Source organism: Tripterygium wilfordii, chromosome 16 (genome assembly GCF_013401445.1).
Source record: "Tripterygium wilfordii isolate XIE 37 chromosome 16, ASM1340144v1, whole genome shotgun sequence".
NCBI classification, from domain to species: domain Eukaryota; kingdom Viridiplantae; phylum Streptophyta; class Magnoliopsida; order Celastrales; family Celastraceae; genus Tripterygium; species Tripterygium wilfordii.
Genome location: NC_052247.1, coordinates 9,208,717 through 9,222,407, shown reverse-complemented (window position 1 = coordinate 9,222,407; position 13,691 = coordinate 9,208,717). Strand labels below are relative to the sequence as shown.

At 36.9% G+C, this 13,691-nt stretch overlaps 1 protein-coding gene and 1 long non-coding RNA gene across 2 annotated transcripts; both read right to left on the bottom strand.

The window, feature by feature from the left end:
- Positions 1-1,997: 1,997 nt before the first annotated feature.
- On the bottom strand, positions 1,998-4,373 carry LOC119980838. Its single transcript, XR_005463939.1, has 2 exons — positions 3,988-4,373; positions 1,998-2,247 (listed from the first exon to the last, which is right to left on the bottom strand). It is a non-coding gene; the product is annotated as an uncharacterized LOC119980838 (long non-coding RNA).
- A 7,021-nt stretch (positions 4,374-11,394) lies between these two features.
- LOC119980500 (methionine gamma-lyase) lies at positions 11,395-13,691 on the bottom strand. Its single transcript, XM_038823214.1, has 2 exons — positions 12,858-13,691; positions 11,395-12,076 (listed from the first exon to the last, which is right to left on the bottom strand). The coding sequence occupies exons 1-2, from the start codon at positions 13,642-13,644 to the stop codon at positions 11,499-11,501; spliced, it is 1,365 nt and encodes a 454-aa protein (XP_038679142.1). The 5' UTR covers positions 13,645-13,691; the 3' UTR covers positions 11,395-11,498.

Genomic DNA, 13,691 nt, shown 5'->3' with positions numbered 1-13,691 from the left:
CTCCCCAAGCTCCTTAATCATGGAACTCATTTTAAATTGGAATATCAGTGGCATACCTTCATTGTGGTGCTTCCATACTCTTCTGTCGCTTTCGCAAACCTTGGTATTCCAAGTCATCCAGCACATCCTCTGCTTCATAACAGAAGCTCTTTAATAAGTCTCCCGAGCCATAGTTGCAACTCGTGGTTCTGCGCCTGTTTCTCCTCCGCATCCAAGAGCACTGCCTTGATTGTTGGCAAGTTCTCCTCAAGTCTTTTCAGGCCCCCTTGAAGGTCCCACACCGAACAGACTTTTTTGAGGACAAGAGATCGTGACCTAGCTTTCCCAAAACATTTTCTACAATGCTGAGGAGAAATGAGTCACCCATGTTGTTTGATATGATGAAAGAAGAAAAGCAGATTGGTTTGTCAAAGTTTGCTGACAGTGAATGGAAATAATAGAGTTGAGAGGTGATGTTTGATTATGTGAACCCTCCCCATTGCTTTATAGCATTAGGAATCGGCTTTTTCTGAGTTTGCAAGCCATGGATATTTGTTGCTTCTGTGACTTTGCCACAATCTCTAAGTCCATCTGGTTCAAAAATTAGGCCTTTCTTTCATCCCATGTAGGTATGTTCATTGCTTTATCAATTATCAAAAGCAAAGGATTACATACTTGGATGGATTTTGAAAGAATTTAAGGATCTAACATTTGGGTTTTTTCAGTTAACTTGCTTTTCGAACCCTTTTCATCTCTGTATGGGCTAAAAATCATCCACATATAAATCTACACTTCAAGGCTCACGAGACGAGAGTCTTAGTCCAATAGTCTCATGGCCTAAAATTCGATTGACAACTACAGTCACGAGAGTTCTAGTCGTGCCCAATAAACCTAATGTCCAAACTCTATTGACAGCTAGACTCACAAGAGTCGTCCTAGTCAAGTTCAACAAGACTCGTGAGAGTCTACGGGACTAGTGACTACTTTCCGACAGAGAGAAAAGAGAGATTGGACTGTTTGAGAGACAAACAAAGCAAAAGGAGAAGATAAAAAAAAGGCTAGGAAGAGTGAAAAAAGACGAAACAAATTAAAGGAACAACCTGACCATACTATTACTCAAATGACCAGATTCATTCAGTGCAAAAATAAATAATAAGCATGAAACAAAGGGTCCACATCAACCTCCTTCACTGCAACAACACTTGCTTTCTCTACAACCGCGAGGGATTCGAGATCACGACACATACAGGCGGGACATGTGCATTGGTCAGCGATGTTGTTTCAATATTTGGCTCCACTCGCATCCATCCAATGTATATACGAGAATTGATAAATTCAAAACGAACAATATTATTGATAACGTGACCTCTTTTTTATTACATGTCAAGACTTGTAATCCATAACTTGGAGAACATCAAGTGATGTGATTTATCCAAGATATATCTCATTCTACAAGTTCTTTTCTGGGCTTAAGTGTCGTTGGCGATGTCCCAACTTAACAAAGGCGTGTGGGCCAATTTATTCATAGTGAACCGATAGACTCAAAACGAATTGTCAATTGCAGTGAACTAACCCTCGACCCTGATACTACATATTATCTTCTTCTGTTTTATTGATCTCGGAGTAGTTTTTAGGATTATGTGATACAATTTAAGTGAATATATAGACGTGGAAAAGCACTTGCATTAGTGATAACAACCAGGCTCAATAAATCCAACCAAATTACCTGATAATACCACAATTTTAATTTTGTGCTATATGTTTTTGAAACGGGGGAGTGGAATTCAAACCCTAGTCACCAGGATGATACACATCATCCTTACTACTCCAACGGATGGTTAAATAATCAATCAGAAAACCAGCTGTACTTTAATTGTCACAAGGTCATGATTTATCTGTTGTGTGTAAATGCGCAGAACCCTTACAGGCATGCACCTTCAAACCACAAAGATATATAGTGCATATATATAATTAATGCATAAGTTATTAAGTTAATTTCGCTATTTACATATTGTATGTAACTATGTATATCTATATATATTCACAAAAATATGCTGACATTTCTGTACTATACTTACACCGAGTCTGAGAAAAATTAAAGACAATATTCATCAAAAAAGAAAAGTGGGGTCCAATATTAACAAACAGTTGCTAGTGCTCAAAATAGGCACATATATATAAATATATATATATTATTAATGACATAATTTGTCGTGGGTAAAGGAGAGAATCCATAATTGGCGTCAATGCTGATGGATGTTGACTAAACTGTACATGAAAAAAGCAAATAGTGATCAGATCATCAGAGAGAGTGAGTCAGACAATTCACAATTCAGTGTTTCTTGCATATGATATGAGTGAGAGGTGGCTCATAGACCCAGAAATTCATGGACACACTACATATATACATACATATTTTAGCTTTATAGCTGTTATATATGCTACACAACACCCATTCAAAGTTGTGGGATTCTACCCTTGATGACGCCTCCTATCATTCATCTTTCAAATCGATCATTTCTTTCTACAACTTGTCTCTCTTTTGTACAGTCTTTGCTTTCTATAGAAAGATGACAACCCTTAGCTTCCTCAAACAAGTCAAAACTCACAAGGAAGAAGATTAAAAAAAAAAAAACATAACTGTGATTATCTCTCTTTTGGATTTAATCTCTCAAGTCATAGAATGCTAAGAAATATAAATAAACCCATGGAAGGCCAGCATTTAAATTACCTAAGAATTGAAATGACAGAAGAGTTGTGTCTTTTAAGTCCATGTCAAATTAATTAGTGTCCAAAATGCAACTTAATTAGTCTAAGGTACATATCCCTAAATCATGTTAAGAATTTCGTGTTTATTTCTCATGTAAACTTTTGATATGCACATATATGTGTGTGTGTATATATATATATATATATAAACGATGAAGTGATGATATACAAGACAAGAACAAGCTGGTCCAAGCAAATATCTATATTAATCACTGCTAGTCAATCACATCATTCACGTCCATCATCATATTTATATAGTTTCATATATATTAATTTATACTGAAATAAAGTTATTAGCAAGTTGATTCCTACTCAAATACAGCTCATCGTGAGTGGCATTTTTGTGCAACATATATACTTGGATGTATATTGAAAGATTTTTGTTCTTCAATGGATTCTGGCCTGACTGAGGCTCTAATGTACCCACAATAGATAAACTAATTAATTAAGGTCATTGCACATGACAACAAAGTATGTGCAAACAAATTAACAAGACCCAATCAACTACTTAAAAGAAAATCTAAGCAGAATTAATATCCATATATCTTTCAGCCACGTACCAAGATGGCTTTATCAGATGACTAATTCAACAGATCCAAGTTTTATCAAATATTTAAGGACTACAATGATCTGTGATTATACTGAATGTACTCAAAGAAATTGAAATGGACAGAGAATGATAGCTACATCTTCATTAACCCACATAAAAACCTACATCTTGCAATGAAAAGTTGCAAGGAAAGTTGAAGAACAAAACCAGGACAAAACTTGAAACCTGCTACATATATATGAACTGTTTCAAGGAAATCATATAATTAAGAAAGATTTGATTTTATTTTTTTTTGGGTGGGTTTAATCAAGCAAGAGTGAAGAAACCCTAAGAAGAAAATGGGTTTGATGAAAGGGGAAAAGAAAGAGACAGAGAAGATCCATAAAGCCATCATGAGGATAATCAAGCCAAGCCAATGATGAAACCCTGAAAGAGGTTAAATTAAAAAGACTGACAGACAACACAAAATCCAGTAAGCAATGATGATCCTATCCTATTTGACTCTTTTTGACTCAGAGAAAAGGAGTCAAAACCTTTCATCATTACACCAATCTGCTCCATGCTCAACCACCTTAACTCCTCCAAAAACAAACCCATCATCCAAAATATAAATAAAAACAGAAAATATTGAAAACCCAGAAATAATCGATAGTAAATTGAAATGGGTTTCCAAAAATTAAAGATCTTACCTTTGGATCTTTCAGATCAAAGCCATAAATGGACATAAATTAATATCGTCTTGAGGGAGCACCAATTGGGGGGAATGAAGCCTGGTCCGACGTCCCTAATATATATGATTGCTCTATCAAACAAAAATTATTTAAAAATTCTAAAAAGGAAAAGAAGAGATTGTTAGAGATCTAAGTATTAGTGGCCTCGAGCCAGACAACATTCCCCTCAAAAGATATAAGCTTCCCCTTCTCCTTTCTCCATTTCAGTCTTGAGGATTGACTGACTCTGCGAGAGAAAGAAGAGACTGATTTGTGAGTGTGTGAGATAGAGAAGCCAGAGAAGAAGATAAAAAGGCTGAGGAGGAAGGAGGAGACGAGAGAAAGGACAAACAAAAGTAATCAAAAGTAGCAGACCAACCTGACCCATTGACCCTACTCATGACTCTCTCACGATGCTGTGATATATATAATTATAATTATTATTATTACAATAAATGTTTATATAGAATTCTGTCCCTCATGTGTGTTATCATATGCTAGGGCACTTGCAATGGTATGTAATTATTGGGCCAACAAAGATGTTGTCTTTTATTGATGTGGATGTATTGTGAAACGTGTTTTGCTTATGTGGCTAAATTGAGAGAAGTGTTTTGCTAATGTGGATGTATTGATATTTTGTGTTTTGGTGTAGTTTTGTTGTGAATAATATGAAGGAATGAAATGTTGTTGGCCTCCATGTTGGGTGGAAAGAGAAAGTGTATAGAAATTTGTATTTTACTGATGTGATTGTATTGGAAGATGTGTTTGGATGATGTGGTTGTATTAAAATACGTATTTAACTTGACTTTTTGTGTAATAGAGGTGAGATCCAGAATTAATTTTGTTAGGGGCATTAACACTTGCACCATTGCAAGTGCCTTACCATAGAGATCTCGAGTATGACCTTCATCCACTCGCTCTGTAATAAAGAAAAAAAGAATCCTGCCCTCCTCTCTCTTTTTTCACTCTTTCTATTTTATTATAACGTTTATATCTTTCTGTACATATCATCATGACCAAATCACGCCATCATTTTTTTTCCATATTATATATTACTTTATAGTTTAAAGTTAATAATCATCTTTTACATGCAAACCCTAATTACATTTCTCTCAAAACTCATAATTTGGTTACCAATGAGAGGTGGCTCGGTTGGCAATCGATTATGTTAAACATATGTGTGCTCAATGTTCGATTCTAACGAGAAGCAAATTTTTCAATGGTATTTAAAAAAAAAACTCATAATTTGGTTTCTTTTTGTTTGTTAGTACAGGATTACGATCAAATCACTTTTTTGTAACTGTATTGTAATTAAATTAGTAAGTGTGATTAGATATGAATCACTGACTTAGTGGCAACGACTGTCTATTATTTGCATAAGGTGGAAAGTTTGAATGCAAGGGCCGCTTAGAAAAAATAAACTAGTAAGTGTGATTGAATTGGGGATAGGGGGCTGGAATTAGTCCAGCCAATTCCACCAAATCACCACCATTCAATGCATGATTATATTAAATTTGACAACACCACACCCCGCCATTCAATGGTGTAGATTTGGTGGAATTGGTGGAATAATTCCAGCCAATCTTTTTCCGATTGAATTATTCTCATTCGTTTGTGGTAGATCACAATTGGATTTGAGTTGAAGATTTTATGTATAGTTTTTTTATTTTTGCCGATGATACATTGAGAGTTTGAGTATAAAATCAAATTGTAAGAAACACACAATATTAATTGAATTACATTCTAATACCCTAATTAATTTACGTGATGATAATCGATTGTTAGGAAACATGTTATCATCAAAAAAGAAAACGGATCGTCGTTGGTTGAGATGGTGAACTTGACCGCGTGTACGAATGTCATCTTGCGTTATTTTCTTACACTAGGCCTCGGTCCAGGACTCAACTGGTCCATGGCGCTCGTAGGATTTTCCATGTGGTTCGGAGTTTACTAGTGAATTGTCTGGTGAACAGCTAGCTGAGTGAGTTCCACGATAAAAAAATAATGTTATCATAAAAAATGATTTTATTTTATTGTAGCTACATATAATGAATATTAATCACTTAATCAGTTTGTAACGACATTGCAAATACTATTGATGATCATTTGCATGCATATACATACAAGACAACCTGCAGAGAGAATGGAGAACCACAAGTAGCTCAGATGGCACTCACGTGTGTGATATCTCATAAAGGTCTTGAATTCGAGCCTCCCTCATCCTGATACGAATGTCCCATATTGCTTATATAGGGGACTTATGATCTATTGATATGGAGAGCAAATGTCTTCCTCAATCAGCCAATAAGTTTTCTGGGTAGTGGCCTATTGGATTTATTGGTTACAATCAACTCATGTGTGGGGTAGCGGTTGGACTTGTATGTTTGGTTGAAAATGTGTGCGCCTACTGAATGTATGTATGGACGCGCACTTGACCTAATTCTTAACACATCCCTCTTCCCCTATATTTAAAAAAAGAAAGAAAAAACCTGCAGAGACAATGAGACCACGAGTGAGTGGATTAATTCACCGACCATTTTTCAATTAATTCTATTTTAATTTTTTTTTAAAAAAATAATGGGGTTGGTGCATAATAAATAATAAGCATGAAAAAGGGGTCCACATCCCTCCCTATTCAGTGCAGCAAGACTTGCTTTTTCTACGCTCGCGGGGGGTTCGAGATGACCACACATATGACAATATACATATATATATACATATATACATATATATATACATATATACATATATATATACATATATATAATGTAAATAATGTATATATATTAATATAAATAATTTAGTCAGCTTAGGATTCAGGTGCATTTAGGTCCAGCCGATGACACATAGTCCTCCCCCACTCAGATTCATTTATGATCATCAATCTCCTAGTCCTACCTAGGCCCCACAACTTTTGTATTTCTTCATCTTGAAGAGCAAACATGGAAGAGTTTTTTTTATGGTTATGGGAATTCAATGCATCACATGCACAAGGCAACATCACCATTAATCTTATCACATGTCCGTCTATTATAAAGCTGTTAAGATTGCCTTAATTTTCTTAGGTCACCCCATACATTTTAAAATATGGATCAATTCAATTACTTGGTGAAGCCAAGTGTTTGATTAACGATGCGGCCTGCAAGGTTGCTCATTGAAATAGGGTTAGACTAATGGGTTTTGTGAATTGTAGATGAAAATGACAAATAAAATAGTACATATTCTTCACAATTTCAAAAGCATATTTATGTGACGGACGTTAATGAATTCACTAGGTTATGAATTCCTCGAAACAAACTTTCACTTTAATAGATATAATAAACATGCGTATATATTCATCGATAATATCATTTCATGTAGTAGGGTTATTGTAAATAACCTTAAAAAAAATTTCCAAAGGGCGATGCCCCAAACCCCACAGATGGGCTATGTAACAACTCAGTCCCTCACGTTCCAAACGTAACAATTAGGTCATTGGTCTTTGTAGACTGTAACTCGGTCAGATTTGGGGTAAATCTAGTTAGTTAATTTGTTGACCTGTCATGTTGACCTAACATATACCGTCAAAATCATCTGACGTGGCATCAAAAAGTTTTAAAAAACCTTTTTTAATTGACATATGCATATGTCACAATTTTTTATTTGAAAATTACACATGAAACTTTATGAAAAGTAAACAAATGGTAAAAAAAAACACCTAATTTTCTTTAACTATTGGTCTCTCGGAATGGAATCCGAGAAAACCCTAGAAGCCTTTTGTTCCCCAACACAGGCGCCACCTCTGCCACCAAGGCCATGCCCATTGAAGTCTCGCTGAAACCGACGCAGCCATTACCAATTTGACTATAATAGCCGGCGAGCATAAGGAGCATGGGGAGGGCATTGCAGATGCCATTTCTAAAAATACGACATCGGAATTTGGTAACTGTTTGTTTTTTTTTCTGTCAAAACCGAACTTAGTATAAGATATGATCTTCAATTAAAAAAACCTCTCATCTTCACACACACAATTGAAACCCACAATAGTGCTCTAGTATGGAGGCAATGGCAGAAAATCTCTTTCTACTGCCGCTCATCTTCTTCTACTCCACCCAAACCCGACCCCCTCGTTGTTTCTTAGGGTCAAACCACCTTCTTGTGGTTATTGGGTTTTGGTCAATGTGTCAGCTCATCTATTAATTATTTTCTATTTGGTCAATGTGATAGGTCAACATGTTGACTGACCGGATTTGCTCCAAATCTGATCGAGTTATAGTCCACAAAGACTAATGACCTAATTGTTACGTTTGGAACGTGAGGAACTGAGTTGTTACACAATCCATTTATGAGGGACCAAAAGTATCATTTACCCGGATCTTATCTGTTAATTTCAAAATTTTAATATGGCCATTGCTAGAAATAATATTTTCCAAAATGGACTTTTGGTTTGTTAAATTTTCATGCAAAAAATTATGCTGAATGGTACGAATCCACATGGAGAGAAGATAGGGTCAAATTATTGAGAGAATGATTAGCAAAACTAATTATTTATAGTCTCCTTAATTTCATCATGATTGACCTAATCCTTCCAGCAGCAGACACAAAACAAAACCCTACCTAATTTTACCTATATATTTTTGTTCTTCACGCACTACACACTGATAAAGATGATACACTAAATGATTCAACGGTGACAAATCACAGTGCCTTGAGGGCCCAAGATCAGACGATGATAAATAAAAAAGGCATTGTCATTTATATATGTGTGTCATGACAAGCAAGGACTGATTGATAACATATAGTATGAATTTTATTATGGTTTATTTTATTTTATTTTATGGAGTGTGAAATTTATTACATATATAATTCATACGCTTGAGTAGGTGTGCATAGAGTGGTTGAAAAGTGAAAGGGGGGATCAACTTTTTGTATGCAAAAGTATTTTTCTCTCTTCTCTCATCTCAGGATCGGAAAATCAGGATCAAAATTATGGGGCAAATAAGTGGTAGGGTACGAGAGCAGCGTCCCGAAATTTTTTTAGGTTTATTTATATGTTGATTGTTTGAAAAACATGAATACAAAATGAAATACTGCATTATAGAAACCATATTAATAATTGTTCAACGATTATAATTGTGATCTACGAGTTTCATATTTTGATAATATTGCATAACAACTTCCTTAGGAATTTGATCAAACACTTCTTTAAAAATATATGTAATTAGACAATCATTGAGTCATTCATCTCTCATCCAATTTCGCAGTCACTGAATAGATTCTCTTTACAGTTGCAATTGTAACACTAAAGTTAACACCAATGTTTTGAGTTTGTACACAAGCTAATAAACCAAGTTATTTCTTTTTGCAGTCATCTTCTTTGCAAGACCAACAATTTCATAAACACTTGCAAATGCATCATTTTTGTGCATATCAATAATGTAAGTCTCCAACGATTGTCGAGTAGCACAAGCTCTATTGCAAAGAAGTTCATTGGATATAATTGAGCAAAACGAAACAACTTTTCTATGTTAAGAGTAGAGAAAGAGCTATTTAGATTAAGATCTTTCAAACAGAGAAGCACCTTAGTGTCTGTCTCAGAAAAATAGTTGTTCAACTTTATGAGTTGTAAACGGTCGTATGAGTGAAAGGGGGCTACAGGATTTATAGAAACAGGGGCTGCTAGGTGCAGAAAAGCTAGAAAGGTTAGAGTTAAAGGCTATACGAGTGAAGTTTAGCACGTCGTCGAATGTCACCAAGTAGACAATATTGAGCTACATTCACTTAGATTTATGGGAGTCGACACAACACGAGAGCCTAGGTGGTGCAAAGTATCATTTCTTTTATTGATGATCGTTCTAGGAAGGTTTGGATCTATATATTGAAAAACAATAGTGATATTTTTGAGAATTTTAAAGACTTTGAAGAAAATGGTAGAGAGGTTCAAATCCGAAAGAAAGTTAAGAATATGAGGACCGACAATGGGTTGGAGTTTCTTAGTGAAGAATTCAATCAATTTTGCAAAAAATGAAAGAATTGACAGACATAAGACTGTTCTACACACTTTCACAACTGAATGGTCTAGAAGAGAGGATGAATCAGACTCTCTTGGAGCGGATGCTATGTATATTGCCAAGTGGGAATATTCCCAAGAAGTTTAGGTCAGAAGCTGTTAACACAGCTGCATACCTGGTGAATGAGTGTCCCTTTAAGACAATAAATTTCAATATTTCATAATAGAACTGGATTGGTCATCTGCCAAGTTATGAAAACTTGAAGGTGTTTGAATGTGTCGCCTATGCACATCTCAAACAAGGAAAGCTTGATGCGAGAGCCAAGACGTGTATGTCCATAGGATACTCGGAAGGCGTCAAGGGTTGCAAGCTCGGGTGTGAAGATGGTAAATTGTCCAAGTGCTTCATCAATCAAGATGTTTTCTTCAAAGAATATTCCTTATGCGAGCGTAGAATATACCGTATGCGAGTGTAGTGGAGAGTCTCATGTATTCCATGGTTTGTACAAGGTCAGATTTAGCGTATGCGGCCAATCTTATGAGCAGATTTATATCTTATCCGGGAAAGAAGCATTGGGAGGTTGTGAAGTGGATATTCATATATTTGAAGGAAACTTTCAACTATGGTTTATTGTATAGACGGATGAAGAATAATGGTGTAAAGCTTGTCATATATGTTGATACTGATTATGTGTGAATTATGACAAAATGAGGTCTTTAACCGGATACGTCTTTCCTTTATTTGGATGCTCAGTGAGTTGGAAAGCACAACTACAACCTATACTTGCACTGTTCACAATGAAAGCCGAGTATATAACTACTACAAAGGTTGTTAAAGAAGCGATGTGGTTGTTAGGGTTATTGGTGAGTTAGGGGTTGAGCAAAGAAGGGTGTAGATGTTTTGTGATAATCAAAGTTCTATACATTTAACTAAAAGTCAAATGTTTCATGAGAAGACAAAGCATATCAATATCAAACTTTATTGGATTCCAGGAGGGCTGGTGTCTGTGGATGTAAGATCTTGTATTGAGTCGGAACCAAGATAAATTTTGGATTGTTCTTTCTTCCCTTATTCTCTATTTTGTTGCTATACTTGTTTGGATTCTTGTGCTTTCTTGATCTGTTTGGGTGGATATCACTACAATTTCAAATATATAATGTTGCTCAGCTCAGGTCAGGATTGCACAGGTGCCAAAACCTGTTCTCCCAAACGTCGAATAAACAAGAAGAATGGTGGGCCGATTGGACCAGCGAAATTGACACCTTCATGAGGCCCAATAAAACGGGGGATGCTTTATGGGCTAATCCACTCATTTATGGGCCTTATGAAAATGTCCAATATTTGGTCTAGGCCCAAGAGCCTCTCTATAAACTATAAAGCAGGGGAGACTGGAGAGTAAGAAAAACAAAGATCCCAATTGGCAAACAAAGCGTCCAATTATTACAAATTTACAAGAAAGGGGAGAAGCCACCATCGGATTATTACACACCAGTTAACCACCTAGTTCTTGTTCAGCAAACCTGGGCCTTGAATCCTAGATAAGGCCTTTTCGAATTGGGCCCATTTCTGCTCCAATGTCCCTATATACCCAATAGACATCCTTACCAGCCCAGGAGAGATTCCGGCAAGAGCTTTCTCTTCAGCATTCATTTCACTACTTGTGCTACTCCCAGAGCAAGACATGAGTGTCTCATAGTACCCCAAGCTTACTGCCATGAACCCAAATTGACTGTAATTCTGCAAATGGTTCATTAAACGGTTAGCCCTGTCTTCAGTTTCCATGTCAAGGCAAAGAAGCCCACCGAACCCATATTCCTTATTGCCCATGGACTTCAAGAGCCCATGATCTGGGTGGTCTTCAAGGCCTGGGTATATGACTTTTAGGCCCAGTTTTTTCATCCTGGTCGCATAAACCATTGCACGGTGGCAGTGCTCTTTCATTCTAACGCTCAAGTGAGGAATTCTCTCTGATAGCTCAAAGGCCACCTTGGCATTCATTGTTGGGCCCAGAAGCATTAACGCCCCTTGGTGAAGGTCCATCATCGAGTTCACCAAGCTCGCCGGCCCACAAACGGCACCTGAAAAAAGACGAAGGGGAATGTTTCTAACGTGGGTTTAAACCAGATAATCTTTTAGCATTCTTTTTATTAATTTTTGTATATTTAACATTCGCTCTCCCCAATTTTTAGACCATCCAAGTCATATTACCTATACCAACGAGGGTGGTTTAGTTGACAATCGATTGAGTTAAACATATGTGTACCCAGACATATGTGTGCCCGTTATTCAATTCCAACTGAAAAATATTACTCTGCCGGTATTTCAAAAAAAATAATCATATTACCTATTTTTGTATTATTTAACATACACTCTGTCCAATTTTTAGACCATCCATGTCATATTACCTAAATATGATTATCTCTTTTTTCTTTATTTTAGAAATCAAACGTAGAGTAGTCAAAAAAAAATTCTTTTACCTATTTTATCTAATGATTGTTTCTTTCTCTATTTTAGAAAACAAATATAAATATAGAGTAGTCAAACAAAATACTTTTTAACTATTTTATGTAAATGGCACAGTGGTGGTTACCTATTTGTTTTATATAACTGGCACAGTGATTTTCTACATTTAGGTAATTATTATTGAATTAATAATGTTAATTTAAATGATTTCAATATTAATAACCTGAAATCAATGTCCTAAGACTAAGATTCCAATGAAATCAATGTCTAAAGATTCCTTAGAATATTTTTTTTCCCCACTGCCGTAAATTAAATTATTTTTTAAGGCTGCCAATTACGATTAAGGATTTTAATGTACCAGAACACGTGTACGGATGAGCGAGCTCCGAATCATACCTGCGATGATATCAGCTCCACCGCTGATAAACTTAGAGATACTATGAACAACCACGTCAGCACCAAGCCTGGCCGGAGAAAGCACCATCGGGGCAAACGTGTTGTCCACAACCACCGTGACTCCTTTGTCGTGAGCAATCCGGCTGAGCTCCGGGACATTGGCGACGGTGAGGGTCGGATTCGAGACTGATTCAAAATAAAGCACCTTGGTCTTACCTTCCACGATCGCATTCCTCACCGCCTCATAATCCCTGACATCCACAAACGACGTCGTTATGTTACACGCCCTAGGAAAGAAGTGCGTGAGCAGGGCATGGGTCCCACCGTATAAAGCCCGCGAAGCGACCACGTGTCCTCCGCTGCTGCACAACTGCAGCAACACCGATGATATCGCCGACATACCGCTGGCCGTGCAGTAAGCAGCCTCGGTCCCTTCCAGGGCAGCCATTTGACGGGCGAGATTGAGTACGGTTGGATTGAAGTGACGGCTATAGATGAAGAAATCCCGATCTGGCCCGAGCTCACCGGAGAACATACGCCTCATCGTCTCCGGCTCCATGACGGTGAACGTTGCGGAGGCTTCGATTGACATGTTGACTCCTCCGTGCTCGCCAAATTCATGACGTGCCGAGGCCAATGCGGCAGCTGGATCCTCTCCAATTGCCACCGCTGGAATTAACAAGGACTTCTTGGCGACGACTCCATCGTCGCCGTCGTTGTCTTCCGGTCCGGATCGCTTCTTGCCGGAGAAAGCAAAGGCGCCGTGAGAGGACTTGATTTCAGCCATGATTTTTTTAGAGAGAGGTAAAATATGTGGGTATAAGGGAAGGGGTT